The sequence below is a fragment of the Delphinus delphis genome, chromosome 12 (assembly GCF_949987515.2).
Source record: "Delphinus delphis chromosome 12, mDelDel1.2, whole genome shotgun sequence".
NCBI lineage: Eukaryota > Metazoa > Chordata > Mammalia > Artiodactyla > Delphinidae > Delphinus > Delphinus delphis.
In genome coordinates, this window is record NC_082694.2 from 69,365,275 (window position 1) to 69,387,583 (window position 22,309).

Genomic DNA, 22,309 nt, shown 5'->3' on the forward strand with positions numbered 1-22,309 from the left:
TCTTCTTCTGGGATCCCTATAATTCGAATGTTGGTGCATTTAGTGTTGTCCCAGAGGTCTCTGAGATCGTCTTCAATTCTTTTCATTCTTTTTTCTTTATTCTGCTCCTTGGCAGTTATTTCCACCATTTTGTCTTCCAGCTCACTTATCCATTCTTCTGCCTCAGTTATTGTTATTTGATTCCTTCTAGTGTATTTTTCATTTCAGTTATTGTGTTGCTCATCTCTGTTTGTTTATTCTTTAGTTCTTCTAAATCTTTGTTAAACATTTCTTGTATTTTCTCAATCCATGCCTCCATTCTATTTCCAAGATTCTGGATCATCTTTACTATCATTACTATGAATTCTTTTTCAGGTGGATTGCCTATTTCCTCTTCATTTATTTGGTCTTGTAGGTTTTTACCTTTCTCCTTCATCTGTGACATATTTTTTTGCCATCTCATTTTTTCTCTTTATGAGTGGGATTGTGTTCCTGTCTTACTGGTTGTTTGGCCTGAGGTTTCCAACACTGGAGTTGTAGGCTATTGGGTAGAGCTGGGTCTTGGTGCTGAGATGAGGAGCTCTGTGAGACCTCACTCCGATGAATATTCCCTGGGGTCTGAGGTTCTCTGTTAGTCCAGTGGTTTGGACTTAGAGCTCCCACTGCAGGTGCTTCGGCTGGACCCAGGGTTTGTGAACCAAGATCCCACAAGCTGCCTGGGGTGGCAAAAAAAAAAAAAAAAAGAACAATAACAAAGTAAAAAATAAAATTAGACTAGAAGCTAACAGATATGTTAGGAAGAATATAAAAATAAAAATATAGATGACTCAACAACCAGAAGGTACATCAGTACACAATAGTAAAAAAGAGGAGGGAAAAAAAAAAGGGGGGGAAAGCCTTAGCTGTGGAGGGCGGGGCCTAAGCAAGGGCGAGGTTTGGGTGGTGGGCGGGGCCAATGCTCAGGACCCGCAGGGCTGGGAAAGGCCCTGGGAGCTGTTGGGGGTGGGGCTTAGGCTCCAGGAACAGAAGGGGCCCAGGCGTGCCCCCCATCCCTGGTCCCAGAGGCTAGGGGACCTCACCTGGGAGCTCAGCAGGCTCCCCGGCCTAAGTGGGCCAGGCGATCGCCCTCTGCTCCTCTCCGGCTGCTCTCCGAGAGTCCCTCCCACCTGCTTCTCCTGATCTCCCCAGCCTCAGGGGCGCCAATCCTGTCTGGCCTCCACTTCACCTCCCCACTCCGTCCCCCTCCGTCCTACTGGTTCACTTTGGGGTTCCTCCCGTCTCCTTGGGTGTTAAGGGTCCCCCACCAGTGGCCAGCAGGCGCACCTTTTGGCTTTTATGAATAATATTGCCATAAACATTCGTGTACAAGTTTCTGTGTGGATGTATGTTTTCATTTCTCCTGGGTATACTCTTAAGAATGGAATTGCTGAGTTTTATGGTAATTATGTTTAACTCTTTGAGGAACTGCCGAACTGTTTTCCACAGCGGTTGAACAATTTTTCATTCCCACCACCATTGTAGAAGAGTTCCAATTTCTCCACAACCTTGCCAACACTTATTTTCTGTATTTCTTATTGTAGCCAATGTTTCAATAAATTGAGCTCAATTAATAACAAGCAATTTTGTCATTAAAGATTTTTTGAAATCACCATTTGAACAGCCATTTCTCATCGTTTGCTTTTTTACAAAAGTTCATTGAAATACTCATCTTATTGTTGGACACAGTTTATCCAAATTTTTCCTATTAATACTGCTACAATAAATGTTCTTGTACATAAATCTTTGTCTATATTTCTGTTTACTTCTCTATAGTCTCTAGAATATATTTATAGGAGTGGAACTACTTGGTAAAGTAGTATGAAACTGTTAAGGCTTTTGATAAATATTACCAAATTAATCCCCAGAAACATTATACCAATTTCTATCACAGCATTCACCGAGTATATTATCACTTAAAAAAACTTTTATTAATATGATAGGCAAAAGTAAGCGCTACCTTATTTTAAATTTACACTTCTTTGCCAACGAAATGGACTTTTTCCCCCTAAGTCTATTGTTCATTTGCATTTCTTTTATGAAGTATGTCTTTCATCCATAGTTTTACTGTTGTTTAGTGCTCTTCTTACTGATTTGTAAGTTTTTTAACATTAAGAATGTATTTATAAGCTCAGTAAGGAAATGGAGGCCTTGATCAGCATACCAACCAGACCTAACAGACATATACAAAACATTCCACCCAACAACAGCAGAATACATTCTTCAAGTGTACATGGAATATTCTCCAGGATAGCCCACATGTTACGTAACAAGTCAATAAATTTAAAAAGATTGAATGGGAACTATAGACTCCAGGTGACACTGATGTGTCAGTGTAGGTTCACTGATGTTGACATTAGGGAAGCTGTGGAGTGTGGGGCAAGGGGAGGGTACTTTTTGCTCAGTTTTGATGTGAACCTAAAACTGCTATAAAAAATAAAGTCTATTAAAAATTAATAACTTGTGTACTAACATAGTAAAAAAAGATATACCAAGGCACATCCAACATGTCTGAACGCAACGTTTTTATTAATAGGTAGAATATTCAATAGTCAATAAGTATTCGCTCATGCCCTGAATGGTGAAAGCTCTCCCTCACCCCCAAATTCTTATACTTCAAGTCTGGGCAATGAAACTGCCAGGTAAAAGTGGAACATCACGTAAGGAAAAGCAAGGTCCTTTTCCCCCTAAAGTCCCCTTGGGAGCAGAACCAGGAAGATTATGTAGAAAAAGAATTAGTCACTTTAAGTGTTCACTTAAATCCAAACTCCTTCAGGAGAGATTAAGACATATTAAAATGCTCAGAGGTCATCCAACCACTGAAATTTCTGTATAATTGACAACTGGGTCATTCTGGAATAGGGCAGGGCAGGCATGCCTATTTCTGTGGGAAACACTCCACTCTAGTAAGAGTGGAGCCATTTGAGAATGGACTGCCAGTGTCACAGGTGGGAGTCCAGCAGCATTATCTATCCATAGTAAGGCTCCCCATCAAGCTGCCCTGCTCTAAAGCTGAGGCTGTAGACGGGGTACACAGACCAGAGGAAACCAAAACCATGCGTTAAGACTTAGAAAAATGGGAAGAAGTGTTTCTAATGAGTCATGCGATATAATTTGCAAGTCCGTACAAGAACTAGTAATAACTAAAGTTAGTTAACAGTATTCAAACTGCCCGTCAGTTATATGGTATGTTCTCTGTAAAACTCCACCTGTGTGTGAAAAGTAAAGTTAAAATGTCTAGAAGTGATCTTTCAGGTGTCAGTTTACTTCCCAAAACACCAATTACCAGGGTGATTGCCTGCCTGCCGGCATCAGTGTACTCCACCAGTCCATACTGGTTCAACTAACTGGCTCAGCTTGGATTCCTGTTCGTTGACAGTTCTGCTAAAGTAAAACATCTGGATGTCTGGTCTAGCTTTAATGGACAGCAGGTACAGCGTCGGACTAATGACAGAGGAAAAATTCTGACAATTCCAGTTATCAGGTCAAACCACTGTGTCTACTGAATAAAGCCAATTAAGGTGTCAGTGTCCCTGGGAGAGGCTGTGGAGACCCCAGTTTACCTGAGTTAAAGAAAAATGTTGCATCCCAGGATCATATGTCAGAGATTAAATGAACCTAACAAGGTAGAAAGAGTACACACGTTAGAAACCAATGAAGCACTTATAAGTGGGATTCTCTGAGTTGCTAGATTGAAAATCCAGTCCAGCAGCCTTGGCTGGACTCAATGTTATTGTAGGACAGAGTGTTATCATTTTACTGGTCCTGCGCTCGTGCCAACCCAAGCTCACACCAGCCCCCCTTCTTCAATTTGCCTTGAATACAGGACGGTTACAAGGATTCACTACTCTTAAGAGTTGAACCCATCTGATTGGTAAGGAAGAACTGAGGCAATGGAACATGTCTTGGGGCCCTTGGACTGTCCTGCCTAGCAGTCCTAAACCTTGGTCCTTTGCCAGGCAGGGTTTCTTTTTTTCTGGGAAAAATGGTCATGGCTGACTGCCACTAGAAGAGCAGGGTTCTTCCCAATGTGGTAATGTAGTTACATTCTAACAAGGAAAGAGAACAAAAACGTGAGATGCTATAGTCCTCACGGCCTCACCTTGTATCAAGAGTTTTCTATGCTTGCTTCTTTATAATCTTGCTGCTGGAAATGGAGGCAGCATCTCAGGGCAGCCCGTGAAGGGGAAAGTGGCAGCTGGCCATCTCAGGTGTTTATGACGGAAGCAGAAACCAGCCCACGGAAGTTGGAGCAGGCAGTGCACCTCTAGTACTGCTTATATTTTTTGAAACATTCAAGGAAAGAAGCTTGAGGTAAGAACCGAAAACCCATGCAGTTAGCTAATTATTATAGTCTCAAGTCAAAAATTAAAAGGGACTTTGGTGATAAACCCTTGACTCTTGGAGTTCTAAACCTTTCACTCACTGCCTATAAAATCAACGAATTAATAAATTAAGGTCCTGGGAACAAAGAAGACACCCTCTGATCACTGGCCAAGAATTCCTCTAGGAGACTCTCCCCAACTTTTCCAAGCATAGAATACTCAAGCTACCAAAGCAAATCCTGGGACGCGAATCACAGGGACAAGTGAGACAATACATGAGCAAGAGGAGTGTGTCCAGAACCCTCGACAGACCAAACTTTAGAATGGGCTTTCCTTGCCAGAAGCTCAATTACAGCCAGTGGCTACAACCTTCGGGAGGGCAGGGGGCTGAAGAACGTGCAGGTGCTTCAATTTTGTCCTCCTGTCCACAACTACAGGAATTCCTGTATGAAGAGGCACAGAGGAAAGCTAGAAGTCAAATCTGTGTCCTTTATTCCACCAAGTAGGCATACCCATGGGCCACATCCTGTCTCAACCGACTGCTGAAGGTTCCCTGGGCCCAAGGCACATGATTACCTGGGCTCTGCTCTCCAGACGGATGGTAGGGGTGGGCAGCAGAGAAAGGCTGAACATTGGGGCAGAGATCCCCCAGCACTGAAGGGGAATGGCGAGTGAGGAAGTAGGACCACAATGGAAGGGGCAGTGAGGGGCCTTGAAGGACCTAAGTTGAGCATTTTGAGGTGAGAGGCCTTTCCACCCAGGCCTCCATGTCCACTGACAGCCACACCCAGGGTGTGGTAGAGGCAAAGCTGCTGCCACCCACTGAGGTGCTATATTCTTCTGGATTCTTCTGGAGGTCCCTTTCTTTTTTCTGCTGCAGCTGAAGTCTGGGAGCAGAAATCATTTGTCGGAAGAAGGCAGAAACCACTTGCTGGAGTCCCACCTTTTTGGAGATGAGCTGTCTGAGGTTTCAGGAATGAGAGAGAAGGAAGTGGAGAGCAGGAGACAAGAGAGGAGGCGAGAGAGGCTACCAGCCCAAGGACAGAGGCTGGGAGCTGTGTGCAATCGGGCAGAGCAGTGCTCAGTGGAATCGTGGGTAGGAGGCTGAGATACCCCTGGGCTCAGCTGCTGCCAAAGTGGAAGAACTGAGGCAGAGGCAGCCAACCACTTGCCTAGGAGACAGAACTTAGGCACCACGTAACAAAGACCCCCATGCAGAACTGCCACCCTCTCCCCGCCAGCAGTCTCAGATGGTCTGCTCCAGACAGAACCCAGCAGCCAGGGAGGCAGGGCCTACTGCTGGGGTATCATGGCAAATGCCCAGTTCAAGAAGGCCACTGTGGTTTCCTGTAGGCAGAGCCAGGTCTGGTGGGCAGCTTCACTGAGCTGTGTCTTCACGCAGTCCCAGGTCACCCCACCTCTGGGAGGAAAGCAGAACATTTGTGGAGGTTGGAACGCGGTGATGTGCAGCTGCGTCAAGTCACAGGGCTGTAGCTCACACTCACAACCCGCATCCCAAAGTGGCCAAGGGATGAGCAGGGGCCAGGGCAGAGCGAGAGACTCAACAGAGGAGCCTCGTCCCTGGAGAAAGGGTGTGCCCTGGGCGAGGGTCTCACCTGCACGCCTCATGGCAGTGCTCCTGGGCGCGGGCCAGGGCCTCAAGCAGCATGTGCCACGTGGGCAGCAGGACGTTCTGGTAGAGAAACAGGAGCAGCTCCCTCAGAGAATGGAGCAGCTGGTTCAGGGCATCAGGGAGCTGGGTCTGTAGCTGGACCGTGGAGAATGGACGGGATTAGAGTGGCCAGGGAATGCAGTCCACATGGGGCTGCACCTTCCCAAGAACTCAGCCCCTGGCGAGAGCAGCCTTCTCTGACCTCCCTGTCTCTGGCTTACCCTCTGGGAGAGGCTGGTGAGGCTGTCACCGAACCAGGCAAGGTGGGAGGCACAGTGGGCAGAAAGGAAGCTGACTGTGGCACTGGTGTGGGCCCAGGCCAGCTGCAAGCTGGGTCTCACCATGGTCAGCAAGTGGGAACCCCAGGCCGGCAATGTCTCCTCCAGCCAGCTGTAGGAGAAGACACAGGGGAGGAAGGAGGGAGGTCTCTGAGTTTTCACAGGCAATTTGGCCCAAGAACAGCTGGGGCAAGGGAGGCCTTGGGAAAGGAAAACCACCATCACTTCCCACTGATTGTCAATGCCTGAACACGCAAGCCCTCTCTCTCCCACCCCACCCCTCCCCAGGAGGTGCTCACCTGTAGCCTTGCAGGCTGTAGGAGTAGATCTTGGTACATGCTTGTTGGCCAGCAGGCAAGACACCAGATGAATGAAGCAACCGGCCAGAAAAGGAGGCTGAGTAAAGGGGGCCTCGGGTGAGCTGGGAGGTGAGCGGGGAAGGGATCGGAGAGACAGACACTACAGGCCCCAGGGCAGACCCAGTGAGGGGTGGGGCAGAACTCAGTGTGCTCCTGGGGCTGCAGAGCTGCCTCCAGTCTGCTCTGGAGCACACACGGAGGGAGGATGCAGGCCAGGGGAGCAAGAAGGGTGCAGCCAGGTGGAGCCCAGGGCTTAGGCGTCAAGAAGCCTCGGCTTTGAGGGTCGGCCCTTCTATTTCCTAGCTGTATTTCAGCTAATTGGTAAACCTTTCTGAGCCTCAGTTTCCTCAGAAGTTAAAAACAAGATACACATCTACTCAAATGAGACCATGAATATGCAAGCATTTCTATACTGCAAAGCACCTGTCTGATCTGAGGTGTGATTGAAACATCTGTCGGAAAAGTGTTTGTTCCGGATTGTGCTGGGGGCGGGGAGTGCTACATCCAGCTCTGTGTCCCCATAGAGAGCCCCAGGCTACCTCCCTTGCCTGCCAATCCCTGCTTACCCTGGAAAGAGCTGTGTGACCGGAAGTCATGGCACAGGAAACCTATGGCAAAGACCAGCACCAACAGGAGTAGCCGCGTCCAGGGCAGCCAGAAGCCCCGTGCCTGCTGCAACAGACTCTAGGAGAAGGGGTAGAGAGCAGCGGTCAGAAGGGAGAGGGGCTGCTCCTTGCCTCGTAAAGCAGGCCTCGAGCTAGGCCTTCCAGGGAGAGGATCCGGCCCTCACATTACCCAGGAGGTAGTGCGGGCTCCAAGGACAGGTGGGGCAGGTATGGGATACAGGCCCACCCCAGGGTGTGCTGAGACAGCAACACAAAACAGTTTGTGGGGCTGGGGGAGGGCTGGGCGCTGGCACCTTGCAGGCCGCGTCACAGGTGATGACATCCTGGTTGCTGCAGCTGCCCTTCCCTAGCAGATCCTGGTTGGTAAGCTTGAAGGACTGAATGGTTTCTTGCAAAGACTTCTGTGTCTATAGGGTAAGAAAAGTCTAGGCTGAGATCGTAAGATTTGGCCCAGGAGGGAACCCTGAGCCTCCATTCTGCTTTGTTTTCCATGCCAGATGTGCTAACAGAGTACCTTCTCAGAAAGGGGGGACAGTGGCTGAGGGGTATGAACCCAGAACCCAGATGAGGCTCAGCCTGCCATGTCCTCCCAGCTCCTTACCTTCTTGGGAATCCGCTCCCAGGACCTGAGCAAGTGCTCCAGCAGCAGGCTGTGGGGAAAGCACAACCCCTTCCAATCAGGAGACCCACTTGGCCCCTTCCATCCCCCTGTCCTCCACGAGGCCCCGCTCCTTCAGGCTGAAAGATATCCACCTCCCCGCCCCCTGCAGAGGAGCAGCTTCCTAGAGGCCTCCCAGCAATGTTCCCACTGAACTTGAGGGGCATGAGCCTGAACAAGTGACAAACATCCCCCTTCTGCTTCTAGGACAGGGACACACCAGAAGCGTGAATTAAGGCTTCTCTGTGTGGATCAGGGGCAGGTGACCCTCCCACCCCCACCTGCCTGGACTGTGACAGGTGCTTGGGGTACAGCTGCCTCCAGACGCCGGTGCTGAAGGGGTCCACCGTCAGGCACTCGGTCAGGCTGCTCAGGAGCTGCACAGAGGACAGGAGAAGGGAGAGACTGCTGGGGCCCGGGGCTGGTGGCAGGGAGATTGCTGGGAGGTAATCCTCCTCTCTTAAGTGAGGCCATCCGGGCAACACATCCACCCTAAAGGATGGAGAAATTGTGCCCATACCCCAAAACTCTCCGAGAGGCTGTAAAGGGGGAGGCCAGGGCTCCTGAGCTCGAAGTTCACTTGTCTGCAAGGGGCAGGATATCAGAGACCGGCCAGACCTGAATGTGCCTCTTTTCGGCTCCGTTCTTCTGAGGGCAGAGCATGAGGGAGCCGGGCAGGCAGCTGTCAGGAGTGAGCTAAGGGGATGCCCAGAAAACGGGCTCCCTGAAGCAGGGCCTTTGTCAGCAGATAAGGACCTCTGTAGCAGACCCCTGGGAAGGAAAAAGGAGCCTCCCACCATTTCCTCACCTCTTTCTTCATCTCCGGAGGGCAGCCAGGGGTGGCTCTGGACAGGAAGGAGGGGAAGTAGGTGTGCAGGGTGGATTCTGGCTTCGCCCCAAATGCCAGCACCTTCAGTCGTGGGTAGAGCTGACACAGCTGCTCCTGCAGGCTGTGGAGGGGGTTGAGAAGAGAGCCAGGCACAGCTCTAAATGGATTTGTGCGCTGTGTCCCTTCTGCCTGCCTCAGAGTCCACACCCTGCCCAAGGCGGGCAGTCATGAAGGGCCTTGTGATGGTTCTGCATCTTTCTAGACTCGGAGACTTCTTGGAAAATTTGCTCAGAGTCATGGGTCCCCTCCCCAGGAAAATGCCCACATGCCAATCACACTTGAGGGCCCATATAATTCCAGGGGTTCAATGATCCCTTGTACTTGCAGGTTGATAATCTCAGATGTAGAGTGGCTGGAAGGGAAGGGACATATATTGTCTACTCCTAACCCTCTGCTGGGATCCTTCACAGCAGGTGTGCCCCAGGGCAGCCCTACCTGGGAGTCAGGGAGTTGTTGGGCATATAGGCAAAGTCCAGAAGTGGGAATAAGTCCTTGGGGCCAATCATGCCAAAGCCCTTGGTGAGGTTGGGGTGCATCCTGTGGAGGAAGAAAGAAACAGGCTTGTTGGGGACCACCTGCCCGGGCCATGGACACAGCTAAGAATAACATCTAAGAAAAAAGGGCATAACCTAGCTGTAAAAAAAAAAAAAAGAAAAAGGGCATAAACTCTACCCCATCCCCCTCCCCTTCCTGGCTCCCTCCCTTTCCTTCTTCCCCATCACACTGTGAGTTGGGAGGAGCTGGTCCTGATTTTCCTCACATCTACGGAAACCAGGATCACAGCACCCCATTTTGCTGAAATAGCCACTGGAAAACGCCCTGGGCCTTGGCCTTGCTGTTCCCTGCCGTTACTCACAGGAGCAGCCGATCCAGGTATGCAATGGCGAATGGAGACAGAGACTTGATGCCCAGCACAGGCAGCATGATCCCCAGCCACACTGTGGAGACAAAGGTCAGGGAGGACGCCTCAGGCCTGGATCCACTGAGAACATTAAAGAGCAACTTGCTGGCTCCAAAACCTCCCTCTCTCTTCCCCACTTCCTCGTTACCTCTCAGTCCCTCGGTGAGATTGGCAAAACCTGCTTGACCCAGGGCCCACATGATGGTCAGACACTTTGCTGGTCGGCTCTGGTGGGACCTCAGCAGTTCCAGGAACTGAGGAGACCGGTGGGAGAGACAGGTTGGGATAGGGCAGAGTGCCAGGAGCACTCCCCAAGCCAGGGAGGAAGAGAGATGTCAACTGAGAGAGGAGGGGAAGGCTGTGGGACAGGGCAGCAGCACGACAGCGTGGCGGAGCGATTCAGAGGGAGGCTCCGGCACCAGGCTGTGGCCTCCACCCATACTTGCCACTTACTAGTTGACCAACTCTGTGGCTCAATCTTCTCATCTACAAAATGGGAATAGCAGCAGTACCTACCTCATATAATGTACAAAGTAGACACAGTAAGCGCTAACAGTGTTAGCTGTGATCATCTGTCTTACAGGACCTCCCACTACCCCTTAATTGGGTCTAACAGTGTAGATTCCGCACAGCCTCCCCAATCCTAGCCTCCCGATGTCCCCACCACGACCCTGAGCTCACCTTGCCCAGGTTCATGGTGGCGATCTTGGGCTTGTCCTGCAGAATGGCCTGGATACAGATGCGGTAACCGTGTAGTGACTCCCCTGGAGAGATATACATTCTCAGACCTACATATACTAATCAGCATCCCAAACCTGTAACCTCCCTTTTGACAGCTGAGAGCCCAGAACCCAGGCCCAGCGAGTCCTAACATCCTCCTCCTTTTCCAAAAGAGTGTTGAGGTTAGCACGCTTCTCTGCTGAAACGGAACCACCCAGCTACTCCTGAAGCAGGAAAAAGGGGGTAGGCTCCCCAGATGGGACTGGGCTATTCCTCACGGGCCCCTCTCACCTGGCGTCTTATCCAGCTCTTGTAGCATGGTGAATAGACAGTGGTCAAAAAAGAGCTCCAGAGACTCCGCTGCCTTTGCCAGTAGCCCTCGGATGATGCCACGCAGCTCCCGGCTCACCAGGCTGTAGGGATAATCTGCGACCGAGAGGCCTCGTATGAGTGCTAGGACCAGAAGCCTCTGCCAGCTCTGAGAGCTCTGGTTTGCCCCCTGAGAACGGTACGTGGAGGCAGAGGTCACTGCACTGTGGCTGGCATCCTCCCTATTTCAACGAGGTCCGGAAACTTTTAAGCCATGATGATTTGAGAACAGCTGAAATCACCCATGTAAATCAGGGCAGTAGGGGGCATTGGGCTCAGTTACTAAGTAACATGCTTACGCACAGCCCTTTCATAATTTCCTTGAACTTGTCTGGAGAACTAACCGTGAGTATGCTGGCTTAGTGTGGGCTCACTTGGAGGCACTTGGAGCTTGTAGTTGAGATAGCTGGCCAGGTCCTTCAACCACACAGATGGGTTGCCAGAGAACACGCTTTGGCTCTTGTCCAGTTCCTTCTGCAGAGCTGCCAGGTCCAGCTGCCAGGGACACAGGACCCTCATGGTGAGTTGTGGGTACAGAGTAATGGGGTAGAGGTGGGAAAATGGTTGAACTAGGTGGTGGTAGGAAGAACAAAGGGTTTCTGCTTTTAAACGAAAGTATGTGGAATGCCACACTTTTGCTGAATCCAGATCTTTAGGAAACAGAGACCATGACAGCTGCAATTGCTGATCTCAAGGACTAATACTCTTGGGCCCTTCACAGGTTCAAGGGGAAAAACAGAAGACTAGATGGAAAATGAAAGATCACTCCTTCCTTGTGGAGAGGAACCACAAGCAGTTTTTCTAAATCCTCCCTGTATCTCTGGATTTTCAAGGCCCTCCTCTCACTAATCTATGTTTCTCTATAAACGTATTTCCTTTCCATCCTAAGTGCAAACACTGTACCCCTTGGGGTTTCCATCCTTTCCTGAACGCCTCCTCTCAGCCAGCAATGTCCCACATTCCACAGGTCCCTGAGCCGCCTGTCCCCCTCCCGCTCCTCTCATTTTCTCTACTCCTTGAGTCCTCATTCTTGCCCTGCCTAAAGCCTAGGCACACTCACAGCTTTCAGTGCCTCCTCCAGGCTGCGAAAGCGGCCCTGCTTCTGGTTCTGGTTGGTGAGCGTGGCCACCTTCTTAGTCTGCTTCTTGTTCCCCGGTTTCTTAGGCTCCACAGCAGGGGGTGGAACCTGCTCCTTATTCTGCCGCTTCATGATTTTCTCAAAGCCCCGCTCATACAGGGTGCTTGTCGTCTGGATTGGAGCTGGGGTAATGACAGGCAGAGAAAGGGGGGCAGCCCTGAGTCAGGAGGGCCTCACAGGAACAGTGGTCCCTTCCTCCACACTGTCACCTAATTCATCTCCAGGGAGGATCCTGCCTCAAAGCCCCTTCTTGCTGTCCTGCTTCAGGAGCAGGGCAGGGAGCCCTCCTGGCTGCTTCTTCAGTAATCACAGCTCGTGAGTTCATGGGCTCTTTCACAGAGATGAGACGTTTCTTTATTAGGAAATCAGAGTATGTGAGAATCGGTGGTTGGGGGTGGGATACGGACGGCTGGCTTCTTTGTTGAATGGCTACCAGTCTGGGAGATCAGGATTTTTCCATCTTGGTTCTACCCCAGTTCCTTCTGGTTCAGATGTGACAACTCTATAATCAACAAGTGGCAAGCCTTCTCCACTCCTCCAGGAGGCTTTGAGGAAACCAGCACCACTTAGAATAATACTTGGTGGGTGTGGACAGTGTGTGGTGGGTCATTTCTCCCAGTGCAGGGCCTCATGTGCGTCCCAGTCCCCACGCCCACTCCCGACCTGCTGGTTACTTAAGGCGGGGGCACCGTGTATAATGAACCAGGATGCCTCTCCGCAGCTCTCGGACACCTGCCCAGAGAGGCCAGGCCAGGGCCCGGGAACAGCTGGTAGGGCGTATGTGCAGTCAGCTGAGCGTCCGAAGACCAGAATCCCGGTCCCCACTGACATGGGATCCTGGACAAGGCATCTAACTTCGCTGGGCCTCAGTTTACTCATTTGAGAGGCAAGGACAGCGACTTCCCTCGCGCTGTCTACCTCCCGTGAGGCTCAAAATAGGCAACGCCAGGGTAGCGCCGGCTGAACTGGGAGGTACCGATCGGCAGGAGAGCTCGCGCCTCCAGGAGTCCGGGGGTGTTTTGACCCTCTGGGCTCGGGTAGCTGCTCCCTACCACCCGTGGGGGCAGGCCCGGGGCCGGGCCGCGGCGGCGGGCCGCGTGGGTACTCACGGGTCAGGTCGTACTTCCACACTCCGTTCGCCTCCCCGAGCGCCCGGCGGTCCCCTCCGCCGCCTTTACCACTGCTGCCGGCCCCAGGCCGCCGCCCCTTCTTCACCACCTCCCAGCGCCCCCCACCCGCCGTCCTGGCCGACATGGCTCCGAGCCTCCCGCCACGGCCACCTCCCTGGACTTTCCGGTCCGGCGCGGACGCGCAGCGCTCTGCCACGTCTCCTCGCAGGGCCTCGCGGCGCGTGACGCCACCCGCAAGGCAGCCTGGGACTTGTAGTCTTTCGTGTTTGCCTGGTTCTCCCACTCTAGGGGTCGGGTCGGCATCGGGGCCTTTTCGCAGCAAAAAACCAGCCAGGCAAAGATGTTGAGATGAGAGGCTTTTGCATTCAGACAACTTTTATTGAGCAAAATGTGAAGGCATTGGGTGACTTGGTGGAAATTTAACTGTTTGTTTTTCTTTCCGTTCTAGTTGTGCAAGAAGGATGGAATGAAAATAGTTCTCATCTCCCAGGAGAGTTTGAAGATTAAATGCTTCCTTCCTTGTAGGAAAGTGCTAGTTTTTCTGTTGCTAGTGATTAAACTTTGGGTTTAATGAGCTATAAAAATCTGTTCTGCAGGAACAAGGAAGAGGATGGAGTTTGAGGGAAGAGGCAGTATTTGGAGGGCAGGAAGTGGAGAGCGGAGAGTCCTTCTGGTAGGAGGCACAGAAAAGTCTGGGGCCCCGGTACAGCCAGCGCTGGGTTCCCCTTCCAGGCAATGGGAAAGAAAAGACTCTGACTCCCACCACAAGAGTCAGTCTCAAGTCCCAGATGTGGCAGGGAAGGGATCGAGAGCTGCAGACCTGGGGAACCACTCAAACAGGTTACTGCTCAGACATCCACTATCTCCCGAGGGCCTTCTGCCAGGCTTGTAGTATCACGTGAGACCTCAAAACTTGAAGCATCCCAGCAGGGGAGGATGAGCGAAGGTGAACTGGAAGGGATCTATCACGATTAAGGAAATGTGCTATTTCATGTACACTCCTACATTTGAGGATGGGATTCACACCTGCCATACTGAGGAACAAGACAGGCAAGCCGTTATAGTAAGAACTAATAGAGTTCAGTTTCCCACAGGACGAATAGCTTAGGGAGTGATGAATTCCTTTAGGAAGGGGATTAGAGAAGGCTTCTTGAAGGAGATGACCCTTGAGATGGGTCCTGAGGAATGGGCAAATTTTCATTGGCTGGGGATGAGGACAAGTGGAGAGAACAGGCCAGTTGTATGGATTTATTGATTTAAGCAGAGTCCTAGAGGTGGGACACAGCGTGGCAAGGCTGGGAGACTGGAAGTAGTTCAATGTGACAGTGCTTAAGGGATTTTGGAGAGGATGCGGTTGGAAATGGATCTGAGCCCATATGCCATGGGCCTTGCCTGCCAAATTCGGACTTTGTCCTCCAGACCCTGGGAAGCCAGTAGGAAAGGGGCACATCTGCTTTTGGGAAGGTAAATGGGGATATGTGAAGGATGGGATGGGGTGGGGGAAAGGCAGGAAGGGGGATACAACCGGCTCTTGCTGCCTCCTTCTGCCTGCCCTCCAGCCCCTTCAGGCCTGACCGTAGCTGACTTTGCCTCTGAGATGCAGTGCTTTTGGCAAGGAACAGATTTGAGCTGATCATTAATCAATTCAGTTTTTTCAGATCATTGGTTTAGCTCTACTCAGACACTATCTTCTCTTTGTTCTGCCTCTTCTGTGTCACATGTATGGTCACAGAAGAGACACTGTTCTTGGAAGAGAAACAGAATGGGCTTTCCATAGAGGCAAAGAAGGGGGCTGCTCCATGGTGGAAATGTATAGAAAGGGAGGGGCTTTATTTCCTATCTTTCCTTAGAATAGTCTGGCAGGTCATCTGTTGTGACTTGGCATCTAAGGGATAGAAGTCATTCACTTACTTATCCAGTAGCATTTCCTAAGCACCTTCTTCTCTACCTAAGCACCTAGCATGGTGCTAGGTGGAGCTAGAGGACACACCTCACTTGCTTGAGAGGAACTCGAAGCTTGTGTGGGAGACAACTGTGTAAACAGAAAATTATGGTTCACCATCCTAAATGTTGCAGACATTGGGAAGGAGGCAGTGGCTTCACATCCTTGAGCTCTGGGTGTTCAAAGAGCAGCCTTAGACACTAGCCATGGAGGTGGGCTTAGGCAGGTACCCATGGGGTTTGAGGGAAGAATCAAAAGAGGAGGACGGGTGGGTGTCCAGTGTGGAGGCGAGAAGAAGAGTGAGCTCACTGAAGCAGTTTGACCCACCGTAGTAGTTTCCTATTGCTGCTGTAACACATTGCCACAAACTTACTGGCTTAAAACAACACAAACTTCTAATCTTACAGTTCTGGAAGGGGAGGTCTGTCAGGGTCTCACTGGGCTAAATATGGTGTCTGCAGGGCAGCGGTCCACTGTGGAGGCTCTAGGGGAGAGTTTCTTTGCCTTTCCCAGCCTCTAGAGGCTGACCAAATTCCTTCGCTCATAGCTCCCTTCCATCTTCAAAGTCAGCAATGGCGGGTCACGTCCTCCTCAGATTGCATCACTCTGACCTCCTGGCCCCTGCCCCAATTTTGTGGACCCCTGCAATTACATTGGGCCCGCCTGGATAATCCAGGATACTCTCCCTATTTTAAGGTCAACTGATTAGCAATTTAATTCCATCTGCAGCTTAATTCCCCTTCACCATGTAACCTAACATAGCCATAGGTTCTGGGGATTATGACGTGGACATCTCGGGGGAGGTGTTATTCTGTCTACCACACCCACTTAACCAGCAGGGTGAGGTCTCGGCCTGAAAATGAACATTGGGCAACGCAGGGAAACTACGTTATCCTTTTACTATATCTACCTGGAATGGTGGGGGGAAAAGCCTTTTAAAATTAGGCACAGGAATTAAAAATCATAATGATAAATAAATGCAGGCAGGGAACTTGTTGGAGAAGAAAAGCAGAATAAGATCAGAAGTCTCTGTGCGTGGGGGTGGCAGTCAAACGGAGGAATTGAAGTGAATGAGGAACAAACAGACACAGTTTGCTTATTTCAGGCTTATAACTGGAGTCATCTGAGAAGTGGTGGCAGTCTGGGAGGAGGGTCATGGAGCAGGGCCATGGAAGAAACACAATCCCCGTGGTATCGCAGGCATACTCAGGATGGCAAGGAAACATCTACCAGGGCTAGTCTGAAGCTAGAGGAACGTTCTGGAGGTCACACCTCTGTGGTCTTTGTGAGTGAGCCCTGAACCCTGAGTCAGGAGGTCTCAGTTCTAGTCTAGTTTTTTACCACCTTGAGCAAGCCATGTCACATATTGTTCTCAGTCCTTTCATCAGTAAATGCAGGACTGTTCTAGATGACAGCCAAGGCTCTGTTTGAATGGGCCCGGTATCCACATGCATTTCAGCGCCCTCGGGGCCTCCGGGACACTGGTTATCATGGCCCTTGGCCGGCACACACCAGGATTGCAGGGCTGTACGGAGGTCGTGACAGAGTTCCCGGCTCCCGTTAGAGCCTGTTCTGTGGAAGGAACCCCTTGGACATTGCTTTCCTTCTGGGCTTCAGTTCTTAGAGCCGTTGCTCTTTGTAGCTCACTCAGCTCTGTCACATGAGCCCTTGTCCGCAGCTGGATCACTGTTGTGGGGCGTACGAGCTTTGACAAGGGTGGGGGACAATATGCAGTCATACTGGCCCAAAGGGGACTGAAACAAAGCACCTCTCAGCCAGGCCCCCCTGTTACCCCACAGCTGCTTTACTGGGCTGCCCATCGTCACAGCCATGGCCCTGAACTTTGTTCCTCTTCAGGGAATGGCAAGCCCTTAAAGCCCGGGCATCAGCGTTGGGAGATGGGGGCTAGGTCAGAGCTGGGCTCTTGAGGCTAAGCCAGTGGCGGTTTCTGGGCCCGAGGGAGGACGGCAGGGGTGCTGTGCTCCATGGCCATCGCCTCTGGAGACGGGGTCTCTCAGGAGAAGAGCGCTGAGAGCCAGGCTGTGGCTCAGTTGAGGGAGACGTGGTATGGACTTTTACCACACAAGTTTATTTAAATAAAAGTGAACACGTATGCAGGCTGGGTGGCCCGAGGGGCAGGGGTTGGGGAGGCGGGCAGAGGGGAGGCAGACGTACAGGAGGGTCCAGGCAGAGAATGTGTGGTATGAACCAAGCTGCAGGGGGAGTGGCTGGGGGCCTCGGGGCAGTGCTGGGCTTCGGTGCTGGGGTCAGGGGGCCGAGGGTGGGCAAGCCTGGTGCCAGGAGGTCATTTTCATCCCTCACGTGCTCCCCTCGCTCTCCCTGACCACCGGGGCCTAAGGCACCCCCTCCTCAGTCACCCTATCCCTCTCCTGACATCAGCCTTTCCCTCAACTACTGGGAAGTCAAAAGACAAAATAAATAAGAATCGGTGAGTCCTGCCACAGCCCTGGCAACGGGGAAGGGAGGCCAAGCCAGACACGCTGCCCCAGAGCCCGTGCTGTCAGCCCTGGGAAAAGAACAGGTAAAGTGCAAGGAAAATCCAGTAAGTAAAAATATACCAATGACTTTGTCAAATATACAGCTGCTGGCTGTCAGGGGAGCAGGCGGCTGGCTGGGGTGGGTGGCAGCAGCCCCCTGGGAAGTGTTGGCCGACACAGCACAGAGACCACGGAAATAAATAGGGGTGGGGAGTGGGCAGGGATCCCGCCCAACTGGGCCTCTGCCACAGGAGGAGGGGCCCTTACCTGCTCACCTGCCCCCCACCCCCAAGCCCTGCTCGCCAGGCTCCCCAGGGCCACGGCACTGACACAAAGCACCCGGCCAGCTGGCTGTCAGGGAAGGATTATAATGTGGGCATGGGAGCGGGGTGAGGGGCACGGCAGCCGTGCAGTCAGCCAGGGCTGGAGCCGCCCTCAGTACTCGTCCTGGTCTTCCTGTTGGTGTTCCTCGATCTCATCGTCCTCCGGGGGTGCAAATCCTTCCTGGAGGGTGGAAGGGAGAGAGGAGGTGAGTCAGGCAGGCAGGCTGAGGGTGCGGACTCCTGAGGGTAGCTTGGGAGCCAGGGCCCAGGTTCCTGTCCTACTTGCCCTGCTCACGCCCTGGGAGACCTTGGGCTGGTGACTTCGGCTGGCTGCCCTCATCGGCCCACGTTCTCCAAGGCCCCTTCTGGCGTGAGGGCCCGGCGGGAGTGCGGGAGGCTCAGCAGGCACTGGCGGGACTCACCTCGGTGGCGTAGAGAATGCCGATGATGCCCGAGATGACGGGGCTGTTCTCGCTTTCGTGTTCCTGGCAGATGAGCTCAATGTCCCGGAGTTTGCTGAAGTAGAAGTCGCGCTCCTTCTCCAGCCCATCCACTGTCAGCTTCAAATCCAATAGCTGCTCGGGGAGAAGGTGGTGTTCAAGCCAGAGACCACCGCCTCGGACTCCCTTCCCGCCCTGACGCCCCGGGGGCCTGGCTTTTGTGGCGGGGCTTTCTCAGCTGCCAGCGTCCACGCCACTCACCTGCTGGTTGAGTTCAAGAATCTGGGCATCGGTCTCGTGGCCACCATTTCGGGCTGATGGAGGATTCTTCCGGAGGATGCAGGGTGGAGCCACGTTGCTCAGCCGGCCGGAGGTCTGCATGTTTTTGGGGCCTGTGGGGGACGTCCTCTGTGGAACTGCCCAGAGGAGAAAAGTCAGATCGGGGCTGCGTGAGCCCACAGCTCACGTGGCACGAGACAGCCTGGTGTGACTGCGGGGCAGGCCCATGCGAAAGGCAGGCACTCTCGCCCTCCCCACCTCTCCCTCTCAGATGGGCATCTACAGCTAGGCCTCAAGCCACGGCCACACGTGACACCACAGCAGCGGGGCAGCCCTCTGGCAAGCCTGGGAGAGCAGGGGCTACAGGGAACTAAAGGAAGTGTAAGGTGTAGGCAGGGAGGAGAGCTGGCCTGAGGGGGAGAGGAGGGAACTGGGATGGCGAATTTGGGGAGTGGGGCTGGAGGGTTGAGGGCCCTCTTGCACTGACAGCCGGGGCCTGGGGAAAAGCAGCTGGCACAGGGTCTCGCTGGGTCTTTGCTAACAGATACCCCAGCCCACAGCCATCCTCCCCGGGGGTGCCTTCTGGAGGAGATCACAGAAGCCTGCCCCTGCCCCTCTGGGCTCCCTGCCTCAGGATGGTCTCTGGGCCCTCTGCTGGGCCTGATTCAGGGACCCCACTCCTCCCCTGCACACCCGGCATGCTGTGGCCACTTATTGTCCAGCTATGGCGGCTCCCAGGACAGAGCTTCTGATGCAAAGCAAGCAGAGGAGTGGGGGCAGCCCCAGGCGGGCAGCAGCACACACAGAGGAGCCGCTCTGCTATGACGGGTTCAGACGCGTGCGGGGCTGCGCCTCTGCTCTCGCCAACCTTCCCATCCCCCAAAGGCCCTGTTGCTTTTTCCCCTTCTCCTCTGGAACCCAGACAAAGCCTCGTTTCCAGAGACTCATCTCTTGAGGACTTAGGGCTGTGGGATTTTGGAAATGGGGGAAGATATGGTCAAGCTTGGCCAACTCCCATCCCCGGGGAGTCAAGTGGGCAGGGGGCAAGAAGTGTCTGTAGTGCCGGCCCAGGCCCTTGGCCTGGATGGACCTGGACAGAGGGACCAAGCCAGGGGCTGCCCCATCATCTTGAGGCAGAGGAGTTGGCTCGGGCTACAGAGGGAAGTGCCCCGGGGCCTCCCATCACCAGCTGCCACCTTGGCCGGTGCCGGTGGCTCTCCTTTTGTAGCAGTCTCTGGAGCCCTCTCCTCCCTACTGTGACTCCCCCTGGTCTAAGCGGGCAGCAGGCGGCGTCATCTGAACTCCGTGATAACAGTCTCCTCTAGGCTGGCAGGGCCGGGCCGGTGGCCCAGGGGCCGCTCCTGGCTGTAGCGCCCTTCCGGCCCGGCCCCCCACACTCCCTCCCCCAGCTCGGGCACATTACCTGCTGTGCCAATGAGTTTCTTGGATTTGTTGAAGATCTGATCACCTGGATTAGGAGGTGGTGCTACGTCCTGGCCCTGCCGCGCCAGCAGAGGGTTGTAATCCTTTCCATCATAGTTTGCGTCAAAGAATTTCTTAAACCACTGAATAAACTCAAAATTATCTTGGAATTTTCCTTTCACTAATTTCTCTACAGGAATGATCTGAAATAGACCACATAAGCAGAGAACTTTAACCTCCCGCTGCTGCAGGGCTGCCTTTCTCTGTGAGAGGGCCACTGCTCTCAGGAAAGCCAGCCCCTGGGCTGCAGCATCCTCCACCTTCTCCACCTGGCCCCCCTCCCGTGCCACCAGGGCAGATGGGTAGGCGGCAGGCCCTTTCCTCCAGGCACAGGAGGAAGTGTGTGGGGAGACATCCCTTGGTGCTGGGCCTGCATGTGGGGTGAGGGCTGCTGGAACCAGGGTCCTGGGCCGTTGAGGCAGTCGAGTGAGCCAAGAGACCTTTCCTGGGCCTTCCAGAGGAGGAATTAATAGGACCAATATACGAGGCTCAAGTGCTGGGGTGTAGGGTCCAGAGAGGAGGAAGGGACAGGAATGTCATCGGGATGGGATGTCAAAGTTGTGGGGTTTTCCACTGAGCCTGGAGCTGGGGGAACATTCCCCCTGGAGAGTCGGGGTGGAGAGAGGCGTGAGAACTGGATGGACCCCAACAGCCCCTGCTGCCCTGGCTGGCGGGCCATCTTCTTTCCCAGGGTCACACAGCTCCTCGGGGCCCCTCAGAGCGCAGGCACCTACTTTATCAACACCCATCTTCTTGAATGCTGCTTGCAGCACCTTGAAGTTGTGAATATATTCATGCTCTAGCTTGGCCTGGAACTTCACCTTCCTCAAGTGCACACAGCCAGGGAAGAGCATGTCCATGAACTGGCAGTAAGCGGCCCCTGTGGAGAAACACAAGATGCTCGTTTTCACGTCCCCAGGCCAACTGGGGCTACTCCCCCAAACCTCTCCGTCTCCTCTTCTCTCTCTCTGTTCCCAGAGCCGGGGCCAGACTTCCCAAGAGTGAGAGCAATTACCATACAGTGATGCAAATATGTACCAGCACCGTATCAAACACTGCATGCCTGGGCTTTAATCCTAACAGCAACCCTGGTTAGGTAGCTGATGTCATCTCCATTCATGGATGGAAAAACTGAAACCTGGAGAGGTGTGGTGACTTGTCCAGGGTTGCACTACAAGAAGAGCTGAGATTTGGACCCTCCCCCCCACCGAAGTGGCTAGGCTGGACCTGGTGCACGTGACCTCTGGCTTCACTGCCTGCCCCCACTGCTGCTCCCCTTCTGCAGCCCTTTACTGTGCCTCTCCTGCTCTTCGCTTTTTTTTTTTTTTAACACAGTAACCTAACCTCTCCTTAGGAAGCTGTGGGTTGTTTTTTTTTAAAAAATACATTTATTTATTTAATTTATTTATTTTTGGCTGCATTGGGTCTTTGTTGGTACGTGCGGGCTTTCTCTAGTTGCGGTGAGCGGGGGCTACTCTTCGTTGCAGTGCACGGGCTTCTCATTGCGGTGGCTTCTCTTGTTGCGGAGCATGGGCTCTAGGTGCACAGGCTTCAGTAGCTGTGGCACATTGGCTCCGTAGCTGAGGCTCGCAGGCTCTAGAGTGCAGGTGCAGTAGTTGTGGTGCACGGGCTTAGTTGCTCCATGGCATGTGGGACCTTCCCGGCCAGGGCTCTAACCCGTGTCCCCCTGCATTGGCAGGCGGATTCTTAACCGCTGTGCCACCAGGGAAGCCCCTGCTCTTTGCTTTTTACTCTTTCCATCCCACGTAGACCCCTATTTCCTTACTCCAACTCCAAACACTTTGGCTAGTTGAGGGCTCCGCAGCACTCCTCCTTAATCCCAGTTACAAGCTCCACTGTCTGCTGTGGCTGTTCTGCCTCCTGCCTACCCCCCTTTGTCCCCCCAGCAGAGCCCACTTCCCCCCGATTCCCAGCCTCCCACCTGAGCAGAGCTGCTCTATCTTGGTATAGTTGAGGTGCAGGGAGTCATTGACCCATGCGAGCATATCATGGCGACTCAGATTCTCACTGGTCACAGACGTGGAGTACACATTGACGGCCATACCCCAGCTGTAAAGAAAGAAGAAAGGCAAGGTAAGACCCTGGGGGCCTTGTGCTGTTCTTGAGCCCGAAGGAGGGGGAGCTGGAGGGTCTCTGGGGAAACGAGAAGCATCTTCCTCCAGACCAGCAGTTTACCTCTTGGAGAAGGGGTACTCATTCACTCTTGAAACATTTGGTGAGTGTCTGCTATATGCTAGACCTGCG

At 52.9% G+C, this 22,309-nt stretch overlaps 2 protein-coding genes across 3 annotated transcripts in view; both read right to left on the minus strand.

The window, feature by feature from the left end:
- Positions 1-1,859: 1,859 nt before the first annotated feature.
- Positions 1,860-13,221, minus strand: TMEM214 (transmembrane protein 214). The gene is made up of 17 exons (XM_060026958.1): positions 13,060-13,221; positions 11,873-12,072; positions 11,157-11,307; positions 10,735-10,869; positions 10,405-10,487; positions 9,872-9,977; positions 9,679-9,760; positions 9,258-9,359; positions 8,742-8,883; positions 8,219-8,310; positions 7,877-7,925; positions 7,569-7,682; positions 7,216-7,333; positions 6,590-6,686; positions 6,234-6,402; positions 5,957-6,108; positions 1,860-5,760 (listed from the first exon to the last, which is right to left on the minus strand). Exons 1-17 carry the CDS (start codon positions 13,202-13,204, stop codon positions 5,634-5,636), a joined length of 2,064 nt encoding a protein of 687 aa, XP_059882941.1. The 5' UTR covers positions 13,205-13,221; the 3' UTR covers positions 1,860-5,633.
- Positions 13,222-17,090: 3,869 nt separating this feature from the next.
- Positions 17,091-22,309, minus strand: part of MAPRE3 (microtubule associated protein RP/EB family member 3) — a 47,916-nt gene continuing 42,697 nt past the window's right edge. Inside the window, exons 2-7 of one of the 2 annotated variants that reach the window (XM_060026962.1) lie at positions 21,987-22,114; positions 20,779-20,924; positions 20,031-20,187; positions 18,545-18,699; positions 18,266-18,418; positions 17,091-18,024 (exon numbers count right to left, since the gene is read on the minus strand). In XM_060026962.1, the coding sequence (XP_059882945.1) occupies positions 17,956-18,024; positions 18,266-18,418; positions 18,545-18,699; positions 20,031-20,187; positions 20,779-20,924; positions 21,987-22,107 (801 nt within the window). In that variant the 5' untranslated portion in view covers positions 22,108-22,114 and the 3' untranslated portion in view covers positions 17,091-17,955. Of the gene's footprint in view, positions 18,025-18,265; positions 18,419-18,544; positions 18,700-19,985; positions 20,188-20,778; positions 20,925-21,986; positions 22,115-22,309 lie in introns of both variants that reach the window. The other variant, XM_060026961.1, reaches the window with a different exon arrangement.